General features: G+C 40.2%; 1 protein-coding gene across 1 annotated transcript in view; it reads left to right on the plus strand.

Annotated features, from left to right (window-relative positions):
• LRRIQ1 (leucine rich repeats and IQ motif containing 1) overlaps positions 1–25,732 on the plus strand; it is a 102,245-nt gene that overhangs the window by 14,489 nt on the left and 62,024 nt on the right. Inside the window, exons 7-13 of the mRNA XM_072146512.1 lie at positions 750–2,063; positions 11,370–11,522; positions 11,936–12,086; positions 15,053–15,246; positions 16,943–17,070; positions 18,065–18,138; positions 19,929–20,022. Coding sequence (XP_072002613.1) covers positions 750–2,063; positions 11,370–11,522; positions 11,936–12,086; positions 15,053–15,246; positions 16,943–17,070; positions 18,065–18,138; positions 19,929–20,022 — 2,108 coding nt within the window. The remainder of the gene's footprint in view (positions 1–749; positions 2,064–11,369; positions 11,523–11,935; positions 12,087–15,052; positions 15,247–16,942; positions 17,071–18,064; positions 18,139–19,928; positions 20,023–25,732) is intronic.

Consider the following 25,732-nt stretch of genomic DNA (forward strand, 5'->3'; position numbering starts at 1 on the left):
AATGCTTTTGTCAGCTTTCCAGATCATTTCAGTAATTTGTATAAGTTTAATTCACCTTACCTGGCTTTCTGCCAGCAGCATGTGGTGAGTCCCAGGGAGGAGCAGGTGCAGTCTTTGTGTGCCTGTGTCAGTCGCCTCCTCAGTCATGCAGCTCTCTCCCCACTTCCTGCCATGTGTACTGATCAGGCAGAGGAGGGGAGGGATGGTGTTGAGGAGAGGAAGAATGCATGGGGAGACACAGACTGCAGCTGCCACTCCCGTGGGACTCATCACAGGCTGCTGGCAAGGTAGTGTGAATAAAACTTATATAAACTACTGAAATGACAGAGGCATTTTTAAAATTAGCATAGCATAGGCTATCGGAACCTGTCACCAGCTAGAAATCACATTCCTGTTGACAGGTTTTCTTAAATGATCTTCCTTTTTCATGGTTTGTGAACAATAGTAGAAGTTTTCTCATATTGTTTTCAGCCATTAGTGAAAAAATCCACTGCAGACAAAAAATGAATGTAACAATGCATTTCACTCTTGATCACTAGTCCGGCCCTACTGTACATTTTCAAGTCTGACGTTTCCAGTTTAGATTTTTATGGATCGTTCCGCATGAGAGCACTGTCCCTCTTGTCAGTTATTCTACAGTATACAGTCTACAGTTTGTTGTTTATATATATATATACATTTTGTTTATTTAAAAAGTTTTTAAGTTAATTAAACAGGATTTTTTCTTTCTACGTGTATTTTCATTTTAGAATAAAATTAACAAAATTGAAACAGATTTGACTATTGAAAGAAAAGTTTTTGAGGAACAAAAGGCCATAGCTAAAAGGTGCCTGGAAGAACTTCAGTGTAACTCAGCTATTACAATCCAGAAAGCTTTCAGAGCACACCGGGTATACAAAATGTTTGCACCCATATTAATGCAGAGAAAAGAGGATATGAAAATAAAGAAAGAACTGCAACGTAAAATGGATATGGAAAATAAAGAACTAGAACAGAAAATTAAGATGAAGCTTGAAGAGAAAAGACGAAAAGATGAAGAAAAGAAACAACAACAAGAAATTGAAAAAACAAAGATAGCAGAAGCTAAAAGGAAAGAGATTATTGAACAGGAATTAAGGCAGCGGGAATATGAAAAGAAGAAGAATGAACAAAAAATTAGACTAGAGAAAGCAAAACTCATGAAACAGGAAGAAAAGAGGAAAGAAGAAATAAACTGCCCCATCTATTCTTCTTGTAGCCCGTCTGAACAGGAAGTTAACTGGGCTGCAAAAACTGCAAAGAGGGTAGAACAGAAAGAAGAAAGGCAACAAAATCATCTACAAGAGATAGATGTTGGAAATATGGTAAAAAGCACTGAGAAAAATGTAAATATTAAAAGCATATCTGAGATGGAACCACTAGAGAAAACAGCAAAGAGGATAGAGGAGAATAGAGAAAGCCAAGAAAAGCAGCAGCAAGAGATAGATGCTGGAAATAACATAAAAATCATTGAGAAAAATACGGAAAGTATATCTGACATGGATCCAAAAGCAAAAACTTCAAAGAAGGAAGAAGTGAATGGGGAAGGGCAAGAAAAGAAGACAAACGATGACGAAAGAAGACCGGAAAGTATATTGGATGTAGATTCCGAAGAAGTCAATAGTACCCTAGAAATAGACACTGGTGGTTCTTCAATGATACATAATGAAAGTTCTAAAGCTTCACAGAAGGGCATAGAAAGTAAAACCCCTTCTTTAGTGATGACTGGAGGGCCAGTTTCATCCAATAAGGAACCTTTCTATAATACACAATCTTCTGTTAAGCACCTAGAAGTAGAAGACATGAGCCGGCCTGCAGGAAACTCACACTGTCAAGCTCTGAATGATGGGGCTCTTTCAGATCAAGCGGAGGTGAAGAGACTAGCATGGATGAAATCCTGCAAACCTTGGACCAAAATTTTGCGGGAAAACCAAAAGGTTGTGATAAAAAAGACAAGACAAAGGAAAAGCTCTGCAGCCAAACAACAGCCTCCACTGCAAGAAGCCCTCATACTACACAACACTCCATGGCAGAACTTACAACAGGTAGTGCCAGATTTTCATTTTAGACTATATACTCTTGTTTTATATGTATAATCGTTACTGTTTCGGTTGGTGTAGCATTTTTTAAATATTATGGTCTGAGATTTTAGCAAATATTTATTATATGTTATTTATCAAGCTGTCTGACAAACTCCTCTAATGTCACATGTGCAAAGTGTGGCAACCCTCCAAAACTTTAATCCAAATCCACATTTTCACAATCTTCATGACAAAATTACGGCAACACTACAACAAAATGACAATGTGGTAACCTTGCTTTAAAGGAAATGTGTTGACAGAAAATAACCTAATTTTTTTAACCAGGTTTTTATGTAAACTGTCTTTAAAGGATCATTTTTATATGGTATTAGGGGGAATGTTATGAACATTACCTTTACTATGAAAATCTGCTTTGTTTATAAAATTAAACAGGCTGCAAAGTCCCTCAGTAGTGAGGTTGTCCAAGACTTAAAAAAAAAAAGGGTGGAGGGGGCTGCTTAAAAAAATAAAGATGTACTTACCTTCCGGATGTCCCACACTGCTATCACTCCGGACCATGCGCCATGCAAACAAACATGGCCGCGGAAGAATCGCTGAATTCAGCTTCCAGCTGGACCCGACACCCATCCGGGTCCTATACTATGCTGTGAATAGGGACGGGTGGGCGTGGATGGCCACGACCAGCCGGAAGCTGGATCCAGTGCTGGATCAAGCAGTCCCCTCCCGGCCGCCTTTTGTTTTTTCAATAAGTCTTTGACAACCCCTTTAACGAACGGGAAGGAAATCCAGTATTCACGCTTGTGTAATGTGGGTCTATGCTGGCTGAATACAGATTAAAGTACACTCACCCTTACAGCTTTTGCTAATGAGTTTTAACTCTCTGTGTGGCTATAGTATTAAAAAAAAGCACTATCTTCTAACAGAACAGTTTATCAATCTATGCTCAGCACATCTCTTACTTTCACTTTCATGTAGAAGACATGCTAGAGAAAAGAGTAATAAGCTGTTCTTTTTAGAAGAGTACAGAATACTATGGACTGGCAGAGAGATAAGGTCCAGTTCAAGTCTTTATTAGTCGTCTGTTATCTACTTAAAGGGGTTTACCCATGAAAGAAAATTCTCACATTTCAAATTTCAATTTTAAATTTCAAATTACTAATTTTGCTGTTTTAGCTCATATCACTCAGTGATGGTCAGTGTAAAATCTGAGTGTGCGCGCGGGAACTCTCTGAGCAGACACATTATGATCCCTTAGTGCTTTGAGATTGGGTAACACAGAAGACAGGGGATAGTGTGCCCTGAGCTTTCCGCAACCTCTGTGCCTTCCTATATCCCCCCACGCTAAACCGTGGGGCAACTACTGTACTTGAAGACTCGAAATACACTGGATAAGTGTGGGAAGGGAAACACGAACAGACTGAAAAACATAAAACACAAAAGAGTAGTTAACTAGCCGGAGTCCCAACAAGAGGGTACGTTAAGAACAAAGTCAGTAAGCAAAGAGTCAATGTCAAAAAACTAGCCGAGATCACAACAATTCAACAAGTCAAACCTAATGCAGAGAGCGAGTGAAGAACTTCTGGGAATTAACCCCTCATGGTGCAATATAACCAAGCACAATAGCAGGCACCATGCAGATGTACCAGAAGTCCCAGCAGTTCAGAACACAACTCCTAGACAGCGCGAGGTCTTTAGCAGCCGCTGGCCGGGGCGCACGCCAGAGACCGCTGGTAGCGGACGAGAGGTGGAGTTTGCGCGGATACCCGCCGGAGGTCGGAGAACGCTGCTAGCACCACCAGAAGAACCAGAAGTCCCAGCATTCTCCCCAGCGAACCTGACACTTTCATTTACCTTATGAACATTTCACTAGTATCTGACACATAGAATTAGAGATGAGAAAGATCAGAGATGAGATAATGAGATCCATGAGATGCATATTACACACAAGGGGGCAGAATTATCAAGCTGTCTGAAAGTCAGAATATTTCTAGTTGCCCTAGGAAACCAGTCACAGTTCACCTTTCATTTTACCAGTGCTCATGAATATTTGAAAGGGGAGCTGTGATTGGTTGCTTGATAAATCTGCCTCAATGACACTCTCCAGCTCTGCTATGTCTCCGCTACACACACACTATCAGATCAGATGTGCCTCCCTTCCCCCAGATTAAGAACTTATATGGCTTGTAGCTCTCCTCATGATGTGATGTGCTGTTTGGCGGCACAAAGTCAGTGAGTGAGAGCTCATCCTGGAATGCAGGGGGGAGGGGCTACAGGCAAAGAACAGCTCAGCTCCACAGTGTCAGACAGAAAAGCAAGATGGCTGCCGACGCTAAAGTCAGAAGATCCATGATCGGAAACCAGGGGCAACTGAAATTGTGTACACCAGGACAGATAGAGACATGTTGGAATTATATGTGTGAAATGTTGTATGTTAATAACAGTGAATTTGAGAATGTGTAATTTTGTTTTCCTGAGTACATTTAAGAAACTTGTCTTTGTCGGAATACCCCTTTAAGTTGTTGCGAATCAAAACCAGGAGCGGTCAAGCACAATGAGCAGGTATTTGCATTGCACTGTTCTGCATGTTTGATAACTGAAGATCTAATAGAGATGCTTGTCAGAACTTTATATACAAACATAGATAGAGCAACATGCAGATATATTATGTTGCTAAGTGGGGACTTTATACAGTTTTTTTTACTGTATGACTAGAACAGAAGACACACATAGGGGCACACTTACTTATCCATCCTGCGCAATCCTCGAAAGTGCATTGTCCAACTGGAATGCACATCTGCTGTGATTCACTAAGATCGTGCCCCCGATATCCAACATGTGTCGCCTCCCCTCTCAGGTCAGACGGAGTTCACATTCTTCTTCCTGGTGCATGTAAGTGCATTGTCTTGCGAAAGAAATTGAATGTTAAATCCCGCCCTCAGTTCGATTCAGTCGGATCGTCCAACGGCACGCCCTCCGATTTCTGTTGCATGAAAGCCAGAGTCAAAATCCGATCGCGTGCGACACAGTCCCCTGCTAAATACATGTCCCAGTAGCGCAAATCCCAAAAAATGTCGGGAAGTCCGATGGAAATGCGATCCGCTGACCCTTAGTATATAAGCCCCATACTCTCTGTAGATATGATGCAAAAGGGACAGTAACCAGTTACATGTTGCTTGGTGTAAATAGTTCACCCCAGGGGTTTCCTTATTCCTGGAGGTGTATAAGCAGGATTGAAGAACATATATATCCTAGCAGGCAGGGGTAGATAAAAATTTTTATTGATAAAAATACAAATCTCTGTAAAAATCATTCAGCTTGCACATTTTGGCAGACCGCCACAATAATAGTCATAGGAACTTTCATTGGGATTTGTATTCATACTGTGGCTTGTACTTCAGGAAAAAGGTCAGAGTACTGAAAGTATTGCTACACTTGGAAATAAATCTGTAATTCCTCATTTCTTGTTAAGCTTTCCTAAGACTCCGTCCTTCTACACTTGTGGAGCAGAAGTGGCAGCAGTTTTGGATATTCCATGGCGGTGGATTTCCTTGGTTGCATGACACATATGCATGTAGTTATGACATCCACTCTCATGCTGGCCCGAGTAACTGCACTGTATTTATTACACAGTGTGTTTGCTTAGATGAAATAGTAAATGTTTACTGATTTAGCCTGAAAATAATTATAGACCCTAATGTCCAGAACATGTTTTTATACTTTGTTCTATGAAATAGAAAGCACAGGAAATTGAAAGTTTTGTGGTTTTGCAGCAAGTAATATCCTAAATGTGTATAATTTAGGTGCATAATATATTAAAAACACATATGGAGACACATTGTAAAAGTACCAATTGGCACTTTAGTCCTTGTTCAGATGAATCTGCAAAATTGTTTCCAGTTCTGTGCACTGTGCCCTTACCGTGATATGTGTGTTTTAGGAGTGAAATGAGTTTTGCTCCATAACTATGTGACAGGTGGGATTACATAAGTATCTAACGCTTTATCATCTAGTTGAAACACAGACCGCCATCTGACTAAGGCTGCTTTTCAAGGAAAACTCCATAAAAGATCAATATTTGATTAAAAATACCATTACTTTATTTCTATGGAGATTTTTCCGCCTCTCGTGAATGTATGGGTGGGCCTGTGTCTCCACGGCATCACTTACCTGACCTAGCATAATGGCTTCAGATCAGTTACTGTTACAGATCATTTGCTCCTTTTATTTCATGTTGTGTTTTTTAAAAAGGCCTTTATAACTTTATAATACTTTAAAAGTATTTTTTTAAAGGAACAGTACAGTGCAGAAGAGACAGGGTCTAATGGGAGATTTTTCAGACAGGTGGGAGTAATGGATGACCTCTTTGGACAAGTGAATATTTGCAATATATGTCACAATCTTTATAATGCAATTCTGTGCACACAAAGACAATGGGGCTTATTAACTAAGAATTGCACTTTCTTCTGACTGTTCACGGTTTTTGGAATTTGCGCAGCTTTGACAGGTATTTAACAAGGGTTTGTGCTTGGATTGTGTGGCACGCGATCAAATTTTGTTGCAGCTCTGCTGGCTTCCATGCGACAGAAATAGGGGGGGGGGGCATGGGCCATCGAACGATCCAACTGATTCAGACTGAGCGCGGGATTGAAGATTCAATTTGTGTCGCAAGACAATGCACTTACATGCAACAGGAAGAAGATGGTGAACTCCGGCGGACCTGAGCAGGTAAGTGACACATACAGGATATCGGGCACACGATCTTAGTGAATTGCTCTGGGTTTTATTTTCTAATAACTTGCAATGGCCACATTTAGGAGAAATGTAACTTTATAAAATATGCAAATGAGCTGTACTGTGCTCTGCTGCTATATAATTTACTCATGCCCCGGCACTACTTGTTCCGCCCACATAGTGTACATTACTGGCTATCTCTGCAAATATTGCTCATCACACCCTGCATCGCTAGCAATGTTGTTCTCTCTCATGCGCAAGTTTTGCAGAAAGACCTGGTGACGCTCTACAGAGTACGTTTTGCTCATTTGCGTATTTTATAATGTTAAATTTCTATTAAATGTGGCCATTACAAGTTATAATAAAAGAAGATCAGTGCACCCCGGGATGGGACGGGGGGGGGGGGGAGGGGAGTTGCAATCATCTACCATCAGCTAATCTGATGATAGATGTCCTTCAAGAATGTGGCTATTCATTGGCGATTAATACGTCATGGTAGCCTTACATTGAGACACTTTAAATAAATTCCCTCCCCGGGTAAATCTGAGCCACTCCCACCTCCTGTTGCCTGGGCCATTATAGAGCAGGAGTGTCACAAACTACCAAATCTCAGTGTGCATAGAGTAGTCTAAGAAACTGGTGCCCATTTCACAGTAACTAAGTGGCTTTTTGTAGATGTAAGAACGTTTTTTTTGTTTGTTTTTTCATTTATTGTATATTAAAAGGAGTTGAAAATCCTTTTTTCCATTTTTTTTAAGTTTTGTGGCCTGCAGCATTCGTAATATTGATGCAGCTATTTATCTGATGACATCATTATTGTTATGTTTCATCTCTTGCTGGTTTAGCTTTTACAATATTTGCCTCCTTGTGTAGACGCCTTGGCTAAATCCACTGAGCCGTAACCTCAACCAAACATCTTTAATGTAGACTAAAGAAAACAGATGTCTGCTGTTTATGCTGCACTGAATGTGGCCTGTTTGTGCCATACAATTAGATAATGCATTGGTTAAAGCATGTAATATAGTTGTGATAAAACAATATAAATCACTTTCCTCGATACTTTTACATAGTTATTAAAAAAGAAATCATCTTGTCAGTGCCTCTCCATGTGTCACGTTTCATTAGAAGATTTTCCATAGCGTAAGAGATCTAGTTTTGCATATCAAAGGAGAAGCATTTCATGTTGTGTAGAAAAACAGAGCAGGCTTTCAGCTTCAGTAATAAAAGAAATGGTTCCAATATGTTGTGACGTGTGTGGTTATGTTTCTTCATTTGAAGAAAATGATCATAGCCGGAATCTTTCTAAACACGCCTATCCAAGTTTGCTTTGCCATATGACACTGTAACCAGCAACATCTCATTGATGCTTGAAAAAAAGCTTAATATCTACTTAATAATTTATAGTGTTTTTCGATTGAACTTAGAGAAAGGACATGTAAGGAAACCTCCTTTAGATTAAAAATACCTGGAGGATGGAGCTGCTTTGTAAATCATAGAATGTACAACTAAAGTCATGGAACACACTATTGTTGTTGAAGGTCTGTACAACAGTTCTACAGGGTATTCTAACATATTCTAATGTATTAGGGGTACATTTACTTATATTCCCCCTGTACAGGCAGTCCCCGGGTTACGTACAAGATAGGGTCCAGAGGTTTGTTCTTAAGTTGAATTTGTATGTAAGTCGAATCTGTATATTTTATAATTGTAGATCCAGACAAAAAATTTTTTGGCCCCAGTGACAATTGGAGTTTAAGCATTTTTTGCTGTAATGGGACCAAGGATTATCAATAAAGCTTCATTACAGACACCTTACAGCTGATTATTGCAATCTGGGACTATAGTAAAGCATTCAGAAAGCTTCACCAGAGGTCAGAGGGGTCTGTCTGTAACTATGGACTGTCTGTAAGTCGGGTGTCCTTAAGTAGGGGACCACCTGTAGTTCACTGAAAGTGCATTGTCCGTGTATAATGCACTGTCTCGCAATTCACTAAGATCGTGAGTCTGATATCCTGCATGTGTCGCTCCCCCACTCAGGTCCGACGGAGTTCACCATCTTTTCAGTGGTGCATGTAAGTGCATTGCCTTGTGACACAATTTGAAAGTTAAATCCCGCGCTCAGTCCCAATAGTCCGATGGCACGTCCCCCAATTTGTGTCGCATGGTAGCCAGCAAAGGCAGCGTAGCCAAAATCCCAAACACTTGCTAAATACTTGTGCAAGCCGTGTAATCCCTGAAAAAGGCGCACAATCTGACGAATTTGCGCTCCGCGACCCTTAGTAAATGAGCCCCTATATCGTTATGGTGAAAAGCCACAAATAATTCAGATTCCCTTAGGATAGTTGCTAGCTGTCCTTCATCTCTAAGAGACCAATTATGTTTATCGGAAATCATCTTCACACAGGTATATTTTAGGAATAAAATCAAATTGAAGAAATGTATGTATATGAGAGGTGAATAAAATTAAAGGGATTGTCCGAGGGTATGAAAAAACCCTTGGGTGGCCAGGATGGGGCGGGTTAAAAAAAATAAACATGTACTTATCTCCGCAGTCCCTCCCAGCCTCTGGTGGGAATTTGAAATATTATTGTAGCATTGACAGGAAGAATCAAGAGGCTCACAGTAGCAAACCGGCCCTGTCCTCTCTTATCCTGTAGCCACACACAACCAATAATATGTAGTATGAGTGCAGGAGGCCATAAGTCCTTTCAGTCTCTGCTGGGGCAATGGCCTGGATGCCCACAGAGAGGGCACTGACTGATACTTCTGGCACCCATGACATAGGTTCGCCACCATAGTCAATTGGTATAAGACAGCTTATGTGTAAGGTAATATGGATGGAGACAGACAGACAAACAGAAAGAGAGATAGATAGATAGATAGAGATGGATATAAAATATTTTTTGTCAACCTATTCTATTTTCTTATATCTAAGAGCAGTTATTAACTGCCGGGGGCTACAGCTAGTGAAAAATAAACATCCGTTGTAGACAAATTACATATCTCAAATGTTGACCATTGCATCCTGGGGCAAAGTCTTAGTAAACTACCCGCATCCACAGAGGTTACAGTAGACAGAGAGGGCCATTTGTAATTAGGCGTTGTCTGTAAGTCAGGTGTCGGGACCGCCTGTACACTGAGTTGCACACTCTGCTTTATTATTCACTATTTCACACTCCAGTGATTTGCTAAAGTAACACTTCATTCAAAATTGACGCATCTTGGGCTCTATTCTGCCCAGAACCATGCATCTCAAGTATCAGTTACATTGTGCTTCTGTGTGCTATATAAACAGAGATACAGGTAGTTAAAGTCATAGGCAATAATTGGATTTTTATCTGCAGCTCGTATTTCCAACTGTGGGTTTAACTGCTGTTATCATCAATACAGATCTTATCTTTGATATGATACCAAAAGCATTGTGCTATAGAGTCCAAAATATTTAAACGCATCACAAACAAAAAGTGACTCTTCTTAGCTAATTTGCATATGACTTAACAGGTGATTTTTTTAATCCCTTACCAACATGTGACGTAATACTACGTCACATGCGGGGCACGGACTGAGCCCTCTCCATAGCCGGTAAGTCTTTGCTGCATATTGCAGCAAAGGCTTACCGGTAACACCCGCTATCGGTGCCGGCACCTATCCCGGGTGCTTTCCTGCTGATTGCCGCTGGCGAAGCTGCGGCAGCTTCAAAAAGGATCGTCATGGGGGACGTCATCGGGGAGCGGCGATCCCTCACCATGGTAGCCTCGGGTCTTCCGAACACCCGAGACATCTTCAGATTATCCCATTCATCACAATGTGTTTACTGCACATTGTAATGAAAGAGGAGTAAAATCCCCATAAACTGCCATACAGTAGTATGGCAGTTTATGATAGGATCGTACAGACAACCTAGGGTTAAAGTACCCTAGGGAGTCTGAAAAATAGTGAAAATAAAAATTTAAAAAAATATATAATAAAAAACCCTAAAAACTGAAATCACCCCTTTCCCTAGAACTGATATAAATATACAGTAAAAATCATAAACACATTAGGTATCGTCGCGTCCGAAAATGCCCAAAAATCACGCCCCCAAAGTAAAAAATGACACTTTTTTGGCATTTTTTTAAAAAAATTAAAAATTCTATAAAAAGTGATCAAAAGTTCAAACAGTCCTAAAAATTATAACATTGTAAACGTCGTCCCGCTTCCCAGTACACGGCATGGAATATTAAATACCACCATTTTGAAGTGTAATTTGTTACGCAGAAAATAAGCCATAACACAGCTCTGTACATGGAAAAATAAAAAAGTTATAGATTTTTGAAGGTGGAGAGTGAAAAATGAAAACGCAAAAACGAAAAAGTGACGTTAAGGGGTTAAATAGGGAAGCAAACAGTTTTAAAATAAAAGAATTCTAGGACATTTCATACCCTAGCTGAGGAAGCATGTAGTTTAATGGTGAAAAAGTATGTGTCTGTAAGTAGTGAGTAATACAACTATCATCACCATCTTTCTCTCTTTTATTTCTGCAGTATTGTTATTTTAATTTATGTTAAGATTTGAATGTGCTCTTTTTTGTTGTTCCAGGTTACAACAGTGACTCTTCATGATTTGCCAGGCTGTAGTCTTTCAACGTTGTCGAAATGTACAAAATTGAAATTTCTATCATTGAGACGTTGTGGATTAACTGCACTGGATGGATTAGGTAGCTGTAAAGAATTGCAATATGTCGATGTTCAGGTACTTAACCCTAATTTTAACAAAGCTGCTCACTTTGCCCCCTGTCTATAGACTTTTATGTATGCTGTGTGAAATGTGTGTGCAGTGTAGTCCAGACTTTTGAAGCAAGATGGAATAAGCAGAGACCTTAGAATAAAATTTTGGAAATTAGAAAGCGGTTACTTGTAATAAGTCAGATAAGTGGAACCATAGCAAAAAAACAGCAGCACAGTCCTTAGTAATGAGGTATAGCGGGTGCTATCCTTCCACTCACACCAGTCTGGGTGGGTAAGATATCCAAAGCAAAGATAAACGGCAGCCCTCTAATGTTGTGAACAAACAAACGTGTTTATTCCACCTCCAGCAACGTTTCGGCTGTTAACTCAGCCTTTGTCAAGCTTTTTCTTATAAATCATTGAAACTTTTATACACAGGAAAATTGCATCAGTATAATCAACTGTGAAGGCTTGAAGAACCTACGTGCGCTGCTGTTAAGTAAGAATGAAATCACATCAATTCACGGACTAGAAGAATGTGAAAACCTTATGAATTTGGAAGTGTCATTCAACCAAATAACCAGAATTGGTAATTTATTAATGTTTTCATTTAATGCATCTTACAATTGGAATGTAAAGTTTACCCCAACTTCACTTTCATTTGCAAGAAATCAATAATGTGTAAAAAGAGAATTAATTGTGTTCTATATTTGGTTAAAGGAAACATACGTTATAGAGCAGGAGAGAATTAAAAAAAAAAATAATAATCATTACTGGCCGATCTGTTACCAGACATTTAGACATTTATAAAGTTCCTGGTACCCGCAGCAGTGATGCGTCTCAGCAGGTGAATGGCTGCAAAGGCATTTCACAGGACTGGGAAGTGAAGATCGGTGGGGGCCCAGTAAGTGTTAGGGATCAGCAGTGGTAGGGGAATTTGTAGGGCAAGTCATGCTAAAATTATTTTTAAGCCATTTCATGCAAGTCAGGAAACTCCTTTAAAGCAAATCTACCATCAAGCATGATAAACCTGGAGCACTTACTCCTAGATCAAGACACCATGACTTTGGTAATTTTCTTATATTTGTTATCCATGGCCTCCCTCCTTTTAAAATAAATTGTTTCAATTATGGTAATGAGCTAGAAGGGCTCCGAGGGTATTACCTTCCCCTCTGTAATGTCACATGGTGGGAGGGGAGACTTGCTCCTGCACAGTGTTACAATCGGTGAAGCCGCAGCACTGAGAGGCTTTGGTAACGCCCCAACCAAGCCCTTCATTAACATATTTTTAAAAGTTGATTTTAGTAGTAAAGATGCCATGGATAACAAATATGAGTAGTGCTCCTGGTTTATCATGCTGGGTTTTGAAGGTAGATTTCCTTTAAGAAGAAATCAAAGGCTTTTTTCACTATTTTTCTTTTTCATTTTAACACTGCATCTGAATTTTTCATGGTCTGTATATGTTCAAAATCTACTGTATATATTTACCTAAAAAAAAAAACCGACTGTGGAACTTCAGATTACACAGAGCAATGAAAATGGAGTAGGCTACAGAAAAAACAACTGAATACATGGAGACTTATCACAGATATACTTTTTTAGGAATTGTTGAATGATAGTCCTGCTTAGTCTAAAATCCTAGTCTAATGTGTCTTCTAAGATTCTTTGTCATTTTCAATTATGGGTAGATTATTTCCTAAAAGGCTTGTCCACTTTTAGCAAATAAATGATTATTGTTTGTGTAATGAAAAGTTATAATATTTTCTAATACAAAATAAACGTGGTCATGTGATGTCACACAGGTGAACATCTCGTTATAACGCACAGCTCTGATTACTCTCTGGGGCACATTTACTAAGGGCCATGTGCCAGTTTTTTGTCATACTTTGCACATTCTTATAGGTGCAAACTGTTTGCATAGGTAATATACTCAAGTATAAGCCGACCCAAATATAGGCCAAGGCTTCTAATTTTTCCACAAAAAATTGGGAAAACCTATTGTCTCGAGTATAAGCCTAGGGTGGGGAATGCATTGGTCACAGCCTCCCCCTCAGTATATAGCAATTTAGCCTCCTGCCTCCAGCATATAGCCAGCGCCGTGTCCCCAGTATATAGCCTGACAGCCGCCTAGGCCAGGTGTATAGCCAGTCAGCTCCCTGCGCCGCAGTATATAGCCAGCCAGCCTGTCCCCAGTATATTGCCAGACAGCCTGCCCCCCGTATACAGCCAGGCTGCCTGCCCCTAGTATCCAGCTGGCCAGCCACTGCCCCAAGTATAAAGTAAGCCCTCAGTATATAGTCAGCCAGCCCCCAGTATATTGCCAGCCAGTCCCCTGTATTTAGCTAGTCCCCTGCCCCCAGTATATAGCCAGCCTGCCCTGAGTATATAGCCAGCCCCCTGCCTCAGTATATAGCCAGCCTGCCCCCAATTAATAGCCAGACAGTCTTCCCCCAGTATATAGCCAGCCCCAATAGCCCAACACATAAAAAAAGAAAGTTAATACTCACCTTTGCGATGACCCCTGCAGGTCTCCGCTTCTTCAGTCCGGCAGCGGCAGGTCCGTGCACAGACTCTTACGTCATCCGCTGCTGACATCAGAGTTTGTGCCATCTGCTAGCACACACAATATGGTGGCAGCAGCAGCTATCATCATAGCACCGCAACGTCGCACAGACCTGCCTCTGAAGAAAGGAAGACCTGCAGGGGTCGTCGGATGTGTAATGACTTAATTTTAAATACCATATATTTGGTATTTAAGAAGTGGTTGTGCCTCATTTGTGTATTAAAATGGGTGTTCCGATGCTCACTCAGACCGTGCACCACATTTATTGTGCAAAGTCCGACAGAAATGTGTTGCATGTCCTATGGCAGCACAGTGCCTTAGTGGTTAGCATTACAGTCTTGCAGCGCTTGGGACCTGGGTTCAGGTCCCAGGGTCAACATCTGCAAAGAGTTTGTATGTTCTCTCCATGTAAGCGAGCGTTTCCTCCCACACTCCAAAAACATACTAGTAGGTTGATTAGATTGTGAGCCCCATGGGGGCAGGGATTGATTTGGCAAACTCTGTGCAGCGCTGCATAATCTGTGTGCGCTAAATAAATAAAGGATAATTATTTAGGTTAAGGGTGCACAAAAAAAAGTGGTGCTCTCTGTCAGGGCAGTATAGAAAGCGCCAGATTCATGAAGAACGGGCACCAGAAATCCTGAATCTGGCACCTTCTGCATATAGTGCGGTTTATACTGCTTTTAGTAAATGTGCCCCTCTGTGATACAAAGAGCTGGGCGCCTGTCACATGATCATGGACTAGTGTTTATCCACAGGAAGAAAACAATAAAGCTTCCTGGTGAATGACATAAAGCAGAGGTCTAGAAAACTGTGACGAATTGATACAGAAATTATATTTTAAAATTGTATAACTTTTAATTACACAAACAATATAATGTATTTCATGAAAGTGAACAATACTTTTCACATATAGTATAGCCATATGATGTACTGTTATGATGTTTCTTTGCCATCTAGATATTAATTTTCAATTTGCATAACTTGTATAGCTGGACTGGAGGCTCTGAAAAATCTTCAGCGGTTAGTCCTGGATCACAACCAGCTGATATCCACTAAAGCCCTTGAGAGAACACCTCTTCTGACATATTTGGACTGTTCTTACAATTATCTTACTGAACTTGAAGGAATTCAGGACTGTGGCCTACTTCAGATTCTAAAGTTACAAGGGAATAATTTATCCGAGGTAATAAATACTCAAAATGGATTCCAAATTATATTGGATTGGCATTAGCATTTTGTAATGCCAATTAATATGGTTTATTCTAGTAAAGGTGGAGATGGCTAAAGTGCATAATGTTGCTATTGGTTGTGTGCAAAAGCTTCGTAAATTTAAAATGGTATTATCTAAAAAAAAATGCTCATTAAAATTCTGTGCAAACCTACCGGTATGTGTTTCCAACAGACTGTGAGAGCTGTATAGTCTGATCCTGCAGATATACTCCATTTTCTCGGTTCGGAGTTACATTTGGTAGACTACACTGGGTTTGTTACCATGGAAACACATTGGTCAGCATAAGAGTTATATAAACCAAACAATTGCAAATCATTTATCAAGGTTTACTGCTGCCTTGCTTCACTTTTTTAGTTTAGATTCACTGGGATGACATGAGAAAGCGCAGTATTAGTTGCAAAAGTGAACTTGGCACGTTTATTTGTTACAATAAATAAAGAACTATGCCAGCAAATGATTTTTCTTATTTTTTACTATAAAAATTTTTACTTCTTTCTTATCTTCCAATTTTCATATTGTTATTTCCTAGGTCAGTGGTGGCGATCCTATGGCACGGGTGCCAGAGGCGGCACTCAGAGCCCTTGCTGTGGGCACCCGGGCCATCACCCCAACACACCAGACAGTACTTAAAGAATCTTCTGGCACTTCCAAGAAACTGCTTTCATTGATATTTTAAAGTGATACTTACTTGGCTACTTGGGACTGTAGGAAGAGACAGAATGGGGCAGATTTATCAAGCAGTCTGAAAGTCAGAATATTTCCAGTTGCCCATGGAAACCAATCACAGCTCAGCTTTCATTTTACCAGTGCTCATGAATATTTTAAAGGGGAGCGGTGATTGGTTGCCATGGGCAACTGGAAATATTCTGACTTTCAGACTGCTTGATAAATCTGCCCCAATGTGTGGACAGGGCCAAATTATCTTAAGAGTTCCTCCTGCTGGCTGCATGATTCTCCATGTACAGTGCCGCTCTGGAAAGCAGCTACATTGATACTGTGTCGGTGTCCTCAGGAGGCCAATATGATTGAAAGTTGTTGAAGAACAGGGAGCAATAAGTTACTGCTTTAATTTTTGGTTGGCACCTTGGGATAAATAAGGGGGGGCTTTGGGTTGCAGTTTGGGCACAAAAGGTTCCCATCACTGTCCTAGGTTATAGCAATCCACAGTCCATTTGGAGTCATACACGCTAGAGAAAATACTTTAAGCTGCGTTCATTAGGTAAATACCTTCTTAATCTTTCCCATTTGGGAAAAATCACAGACCTCCAATAGTTTAGTATATCGACTCACAGTGGATAACGGGCAGAGACATCACACCAGACGTGACCAAAGGTCTGCTGTATGAAGTGTGTCGTGTGACATTTCGGGGGAGTTCCCCTCTTCTGCAGACTTCATGGACTAATGAACTGTGGATTGTTACAACCAATAAAATAACGATGTAAAAATTGGAAAAGAAGAAAGAAGAAAAGCTTTTTGTATTTTATGATAGTTTTTCACTAAAAGATAAGAAAAATCATTTGCTGGCATGACTCTTTATTTATTGTTGCAAATTAGCAATTTCAGAATTGGGAGACTCTAAATCCATGCAATGCTAACATATTGCACATGTACTTCAGTTTTTTGATTTGACATGTTTATTTGTTCCCAGATTCCTAGATTGGATAATCACGTCCTCATTAGAGAGTTATATTTGGATGACAATAACTTAACAACACTGACGGACCTGTCATCATATTGGTTGCCTTTGTTGCAGGTTTTCTCAGTGTCACAAAACAGGTAAAAATAACCTAATAGTATTTCATGAACATGCAAACATGAAAATTCAGCTTTTTTGGGCAGAATTTTAAAGCGCTTATTTTTTTTTTAGAAAAATAAATCTAAAGAGCTATATATTTAGATTGTAAACAATAATTACATTTTTTGTTAGAGCAACCAGCAGTAAATTTTCAAGCCTAGAGAATGAGATTAACATATTTCTAAACATTTGGGAAACCAAAATGTACCTGCATGAAATTTTCACAAAGAAGCAGTTAGCTGGAAAATACAAGTCCCATGAGCCTTTAGTTCTCAGTAACTCCTCCTCCCTCTTATGTTCTGCCCCCACTGATGATGTAACAGACTTTCATGCTATGTTACCATAGTAATGATGTGTAACTGCAATCACTGCACATCACCAAAAGACTAATCACACTGGATGAACTGCAACCAACCGACTACAGCCAAACTAGTGGTGATCACATGACCTGCCGAGGCAGGTGCAGAACATGTGATGTGGTCATGTGACCATCGACCATCTTCTGTCCTGTGTTTGCTCCAGGCGGAGGAAATGAATGGACTGATTAATAGGCCAGTAGCATTTTAATTCTTCATTACTGTCTATCTCAACAACTGTTTTCTGCTAAAGGGTGCACATTTTTAAATAACAACTAATTACTTATTAGCTTATATTTTACTGACTCATTGGTATATGAATTATGCTGATTCTTGAAATACCCCTTTAACTCTCGTTTAGCCGATGGGCTTTGGCTTTCCTATTTCCACCCCTGTTACTGTAGTGAATGAGATAGTGGAACAAAGTTCTACCTTTATCATATAGGAAAGAAGAATTGTATATATGCCCCCTCAGTCATAACCACTCCCATTTTATATTGTGAAATGTATCACAACATTTTTATAATAACCCCCCTCCATACACAGAATATCTAAAATTTATTTAAAGGACAGTTACACTTTATATATTTTGTCCATCAATCTATTTTCTCTTTTACAGCATAACTCAACTTTCACCATTTAATACATTTATTTCACTAGAAGAATTGGACCTAAGTAGTAACTGCTTATCAGGTATGTTAGGCTATAATTGTATATTTGTTTTTTTCATGTATTAAAGAAGCTGCTTCTTTATTGAATGTGTAATGCTAAATTTCCTGCAGATTTCATCTGTGTACATCATGTTATTCCAGCTCAGTTACATCCATGTATTTGGGAACCTTTCATTATAGGTATCTGTATTTTGAGATCCTAGTATTTCTGCCATGCCACTGCTTCCTTCTCTGTGTGTCAAGGTCCTCCTGTAAAGATTATATCAGTGTCTATCATACCCCACCTTACATTTATTTGAGCTGTGATTAAACAGATTCAACTACTAGCCCCCTCAGGTAGAGTATAAAATGGGCTTTCTAAAATTGATGATTTGATGTGAAATTTTGTCCATTTAGCTATAAGCACAACTCAAAAGTCGTGTGAAAATGAGTCATATTTTGTCAAGTCAAGTTTATAAGCTGCTGGAGGAGTCATATTAGATAAAAGACACAATAGGGCTCATCTACTAAGGGTTGCAGATCGCACTTTCGTCGGACTGTTTGTCTTTTTCGGGGATTGCATGGCTTGGACAGGTATTTAAAAGGTGTCTGTGCTGGGATTGTGTCACACGCGATAGTTTTTTTGTCACAGCTGTGCTGGCTTCCATGCAGCAAAAATTGGGGGGCGTGCTGTCGGACAATCCAACTGATTCGGACTGAGCGCGGGATTTAACTTTCAAATTGTATCGCAATCCAATGCACTTACATGCACCAGGAAGAAGAAGGTGAACTCCGTTGGACCTGAGGACGCATGCAGGATATTGGCCGCACGATCTTAGTGAATCGCGGCACAGTGCATTCTCGTCGGACAATGCCATTTTGTACAAATTTGTATGTACAGGCGGTCCCCTACTTAAGGACACTCGACTTACAGACAACCCATAGTTACAGACAGACCCCTCTGACCTCTGGTGAAGGTTTCTGAATGCTTTACTATAGTCTCAGACTGCAATTATCTGCTGTAAGACGTCTGTAATGAAGCTTTATGGATAATCCTTGGTCCCATTACAGCAAAAAATGTTTAAACTCCAATTGTCACTGGGGCAAAAAAATTTTTAGTCTGGATCTACAATTATGAAATATACAGTTTCGACTTACATACAAATTCAACTTAAGAACAAACCTCTGGACCCTATCTTGTACGTAACCCGGGGACTGCCTGTACTATAAAAACAAAGATCGGCACATCTGAAGTGACAATTCCCCAGCAGCCTCTAAACCTGAATTCCAGAAAGAACATTTCATACCCTAACTGAGTCCTTTTAAGGTCAAAACATTTTTCGAACTGTACTTGCAAGCAAAAGGCATAGGCTCCAACAGTAGGAAACATAAATAATCCAAAATAAAGAATGAATTTGGAAGGCACAAAGTTCATACATGACACATCAGGACATTGGTATATTTAAAAACCTTATCATTTATTACTTTATACAGGGTATTAGAAAGTAAAGAAAAGTAAAGGAGTGCATCTTTACAGGGCCTTTCCAAGCTTCCACAAAACTCTTAGAATTCCGGAGAAATAGTAAAAGCAAAACATGCGCACTTGCTGTCCTATGGTGCACTATAAATGCAGTGCGGTCATTGCTCCCACCGTTTCCCCTCCCGCCTTATAATGGAACTGTTTATCCAGTAATGGCCGTGGTCAATCACATTTGAAAAAATTACTGCAGAACATTTGTATTCAGATTGACAGCCTCGGATAACACTGCAATCTACCCACCTCATGTCCTGCCAATTTTACTAACATGAAATATATTAACTTTTATGTTCTAGAGTTGAAACTTGTATCTCTGTGGCTGGAAGGATGCTCAAATTTAAGAAAACTTTCCATTTGCAAGAATCCATTTCTACAAGAGAATAAGTGGAGGTGAGCTCATTTTTACCATTTGTTGAGATACTGCTTTTTGTTTTTTCTCTAGCTGCACTTTAAGGAAATCTACCATGAAAATCAAGCATGATAAACTGGGGACACTTACTCATAGATCCAGACACTGTGGCTGTGATAATGTTCTTATATTTGTTATCCATGGCCTCCTTCTTTCTAAAGTCAACTTTTAAAATTTTGCAGAGCTTTGGGGGGTGTTACCAGAGCCCCTTCATGCTGCTGTTTCCAAGTCCTCTAAGAGCCACATGTACTCTAAATGGAGAGCATGAAGCTCAGTCTGTAGAGACAGAGGACTTACGAGTGCTAGAGTCTAGGGCAGCATCCATCACGAATCTGAAATCGCCACCAAGGATGATGTCAGAGCCAGAGCATGGAGAGCCTGGATACCGAAGGAGACCTGATCTTGATTAGGAACATAAACATTAGGAACGGTAAACACAGATCCACCTACATTATTTTCAAAAACAGGAATCTGCCTGCAGGGTCCATTTTGTGCCTATCAAGGCATGCTGAAAAGATTTATGGGAGACGCCTCCCACCTTGCAATCAGATGTGAGCAGTGATGCCATCCAGGGTACAGATTTTAGGGGCATGTGGTAACAAATGTGTTTCTTGAAAGAAGGTTATTTTAACCTTTTTCTTATGGAGGGCGATACAAGATATTTATCCATTTTACTGGAGCCTTTAGGACCCTAACGTGTAGGTGCAAAATGATAGAGCCAGTCTAGTCATAGATGTTCAAAAACTTACAGTGACATAGAAGGGGAGAAGTGCAAAGAAAGCTTGAGACAAACTTAAAACACAAGAACAAATATAACTATGTCAAACTTTAGTAGGGAACAACCTATAAGGGAAGCCCCAGATATATCAGATGTTTCTCTATCGCAATTCCTTGAGGAGGGGTTTAGGTGCTACGTGTTTAAGCAGTGTCAGGTGGGTTTGGTCAGGGAGTGATTGTAGTTGAGCTTCTTGACATTCAATGTCTCCAGCTACCTGAACCTTAGACATAATGGTACCTGTGTACTCTGCACACCACATTTCTAGGTGGGTCATGATCAGAGGGAGGATCTGGTAGTGAACAATGAGCTCCATCAAGTTCTAAAGGAGTTTCAGCTGAAACCTCTGAAAGAAGTGAAAATCTGATGTAAGACATCATGAAACATACAATTAGGCTACAACGATTAAGGAAAACCACTTACTTTTATGTTTTTGCATTGGCCTCTGTTCTTGGCGTCTTCCAGGTGGTCTGCCAGGTAGTTTACCTGATAGATATGTGTGGCTAGAACAGAATCATGGACAGTGAAGTGATCACTTAGAGCTTCTTGAAATGGGCTATGTAGCTTTCCATATTTTCCCTAATGGGAATGGAACAAAGATAATATTGCAAGGTCTGCAATTCTGGTATAGACCCAAATTCTTGGGATAATAGAGCAGGAGAGCTTAGGTGGCATCTAACAGCTGAGTGACAGCCTGGGGTCCCGAGGAAACTGATAAGGAGCAGAAGAGTGGAGGGATAAGGAGCAAGTGTGAATGGATGGGGTACATGCTGAGGGAGTTGAAGACCCTCTTTACCCCCTTCTGGCCATGACATAGGAGTATACCCATATGATTTATTGCAGGTGGTAAGTGGACTTAGCACATTGACCTTTTCCTATAAAGGTGGAGGATTTTCATCAGAGACCCCGGAGATGCTTGCCATTGGGGATCAAGGTGACAGAGGCAATTGCAGCTGTTCCAGAAGGTCCATCTCCAGTTATAGAGGTTCTAGATGGAGATAGGGAGAGTCTGGTGTCAATGTCAAAGGAAGTTGTGTTGCACTGTGCGCCAAAAAAGTCTCTGGATCATCTCCAAGGTGAGAAAGGGCATCAGCATGAGTAATCTTCACCACCACTGTAGCATCATTTTTCATCTTCAAAGGTACTGTATGTCCTTCCAGGGATCGGGGGATCAGTGGAGCAGCTGCAGGACCGTGTTCCTGCGGTAGTGTGGGAGACTGATGTGGAGTCTTGGGGGCCTGTAGAGTGTCCTGGTGTTTTGCCCCACACAGCATCTCAAAACAGGGCTGTGGTGGAGGGCCAAGGAGTCACCGACCCGAAAATAGGCATCCTCAGCCAGATTTAGGCTCAGACTGGCAGAGAACACAGGAGATTATGCAGGAACTGGCAGGAGAATTCTCTCCGGAGGAAAAGGAGCGTTAGCCATACTTGCGTCCTGTAGTGAAGCCAGCAGGCCTGTTAAATATTTCCCACTGCCAAGGGCAAATGTTTGAGAAAGGGGTACAGAAGGTGCCCTTTCCTCTTAGCACCCATCAGGTGACAGATAATGTGCTGGATAACAGCGTAGCACAGCTGGAATCACGGACCACAGCAGGAGCCACCACCCCTCATTAGCATAAGTGTTAAAGTTGATTTTTAGAAAGAATGAGTCCATGGATAACAAATATAAGAAGATTACCACAGTCACAGTGTCTGAAGCTATGAGTAAGTGGCCCTGGTTTTTCATGGTTTATTTTGATGGTAGATTTCCATTAGGATATATAGCAAATATGACTGGTAAATGCTTTGTTGACTATAACAACGATAAGTTTGACAACTGATTTCCTAACAATGATTACCGCCATGCACCCAATATACAAAATGACAAGGCAGAAGCAACAACAATAATCACAGCATACAAATACTGGTTATTAACAATAATCACAACTCTAATGTGTATGCATTTGTGGCTGCGGCAAACTTTGCCTAGTATGTAACACAGGGGGCATAAAAATATGTTTCCTAGACTTTGTGACATGGACGCCATTAAAATGAGCAGTGCATAATATGTGGATATTGTTGGTGCACACCATTACCATCCAGTAATCTAAGCATTAGGTTTTATACACAAATATATATAATTTCCTAGTACCATGTAGAAGTACCTGGACTTTAATGAGATGGTCCTGAAGAAGCCACTTTGTCATTCAACATTTATATTTAGGTTACATTTAGGTACATACTCTCTTTCCCATGCCAGTGGTATGAATCTATCCTTTTCCACCTTTTGTCTGGATCTTTTTGGATTTTTTTTATTTTATATAAAAATATACTTATTTTGGATTGAGATATTTTTATACAGACTATCCTTGTTTGTAAGGGTTATTGTTACAAATTGTTACTTGTAGAGAAAAGAGAAATTGTCCAGCACTCCAAAGGTAAAATCTTCCTTTATTTACAGCATGTTAAAATCCAAAGTGTTTATATGCATGTCACCCATAAACCAACGCGTTTCAACTAATCATAGTCTTACTTATGCTCTACGAGTAAGACTATAATTAGTCAAAACATGTTAGTACTTGGACTAACTGCTCCTCACCCCTCCTCTTTTCATATAAAGATGAGTGGCCATCTTGAACACGATGTGATGATACACCGTGTGCTCACCACATCATGACCAGAAGACATAGAAATCTTACCATAGCCTTAAAGTGGATGGGATGGAAACAAAACTCATCCACAGTCTGCAGAAAAAAAACTAAAGCGCAGTATTTGTATTCCATTTCAGAAATTAGTAGTGCAGGTGATAAAGGAAGAAAAGCAGGGGAAAAGGAAGGGCACCATAACATTTTTCTTTAAAAAATCATATCACAATTTGTACTATCATCATCTACACTATTGATTTATGAAATTATGTTAAAAGTTGGGTTACACTGTAAATCTGTAACATATCAAGTATCTGCAGATTTTCATTATAAAGATCAACTTTTGCAATGCATAGGAAGATACCGTACATGATGGGACATTGTGGAAGGATTTCTGGTGTCTATAGCAGCAGATATATCTTTGTGCTTTGTGTGACCCTGTGCTGGTGTAAAACTTCTGGAAAAATATATATTTACTTAAAGGGAATTGCCCATGAAAGAAAGTTCAGGGTACAGGGTTAAGCTATACTTTCATTTAGCTTATGTACATTTTACTAGCATTTGACACAGAAATAGAGAGATGAGACAGATCAGAGTTATGGAATGGATGTAACACACAATGACACACTACAGCTCTGCTGTCTCGCCTATAAAATACACACACTATGCCTCCCCCTCCCCTAGGATAAAGACCTTATGTTATCTGTAGTTTGTAGAGTAATTCTCTACACACTGCTGCTTGCCAAAAGAAAGTGCCTGTGTCTGAGTCCGTCTTGTAAATCCGATGGGGAGGAGCAGGAAGCAGAAATCACTGCAGCATGCAGACAAGAGAAGCTATTCATGAGAAGAATCTAACCATAGTCAGAAGATTTACGGTCAGATCCAGGAACCACAAAAATTGTAAACACCAGGACTGGTAGACACAGGTTGGAATTGTATCTGTGAAATGCTGTATTTTTCTTAATAACGGTGAATTAGAGAAATTGTTATTTGGTTATCCTGAATATATTTAAAAATCCGGTCTTTGGGGGAATACCCCTTTAATTAACCATGTTACTATACTGTGATTATTGTTATTGCCTTTATACATGTCTGCATGTTGTAACAGCAAAACAGCATTATTAGCCAATGTGATGTATGTCATACTGCTAACCATTGCTTTATGTGATGTCTACTCTGAACGGTTGTTAATATATAAAGCTTGCATTTCATATTCCCAGTCTCATCAATAATAGTTTTCATGTATGTATTTCACATCATGCCCAGCAGGTGTCTCCAGCGTTATCCTCTCTATTAAAGTTTCCGATACCTCTTGCTTAAACAGCAGATGTCGCTATAATCCTGTTTTTCACATGAATGCAAAAGTTGGAATTGTTTCTAACTTGTAATCATCCACTTCACCAGCAGATGGGGTCCAATTGGTAGAATAGGAAATATCTAAAATTCTTGTATGCACATTTTACTTTTTTATTTTATTCATTTACACCATTATGAGCCTTTAATATTATACAATCCTTTAGACAACTGCACTTGTGGTTCTGATTCTTATGTACCACACATCTAAGCAGCTGAGATGGGACTAGCCTTGTCTGCACCTCTCTGAGGTGGTCAGAAGTTGCTGTTACTATAATTCCGATTTAAGTAAATTGGATTCAGTTTGATATTCAGACTCATTAGCATAATTTTACAAGTTGATTTTAAAAGGATGGAGTCCATGGATAACAAATATAAGAATATTACAGCAGTCCTGATGCGTGGATCTGTGAATGTGTCCCTGGTTTATCATGATGAATAACCCCAAAAAAATTTTAGCTGTCACCCCAGCACAGAATTCGCCAGAAAGAACCAAAGAAGTTCAGGATGTGCTGTGCTTTGCCCTATGTTAAAGTGGCTGACTGTCACGGATGCCCCTGCGATCCATATCCCGAGTCACAGGCTCCCCTGCGTGCCTCCCTGTGCCTCCCGGAGACAACCTGCATGCTAACTTACCTTCCCTGGCTCCAGTGGCGGTCTCCGCGGTCCCTGGGTTCTGGCGTGCACATGACCGTATCCAAGGCTGCGCACGTGCTGGATCTGAAAGATTCAAAGGGGCAGCGCGCCAATAATTGGCACTGGCCGGCCGCCTGCCCTGATAAATTCCACTCCCTTCCTGTGCCCCCTGCCGTATCTTTGTGCTTATATGCCTGAGAGAAAGCTTTGCGATTTGCGATTATACTGATTTCCCGTTGTGACCTTGGTTCTGTTCCTGACTTCGCTCCTGTGCTGCCTGTCCTGACCTACCACTATGTCTCC

The sequence above is a fragment of the Engystomops pustulosus genome, chromosome 4 (genome assembly GCF_040894005.1).
Source record: "Engystomops pustulosus chromosome 4, aEngPut4.maternal, whole genome shotgun sequence".
In the NCBI taxonomy this organism is placed as follows: Eukaryota; Metazoa; Chordata; class Amphibia; order Anura; family Leptodactylidae; genus Engystomops; species Engystomops pustulosus.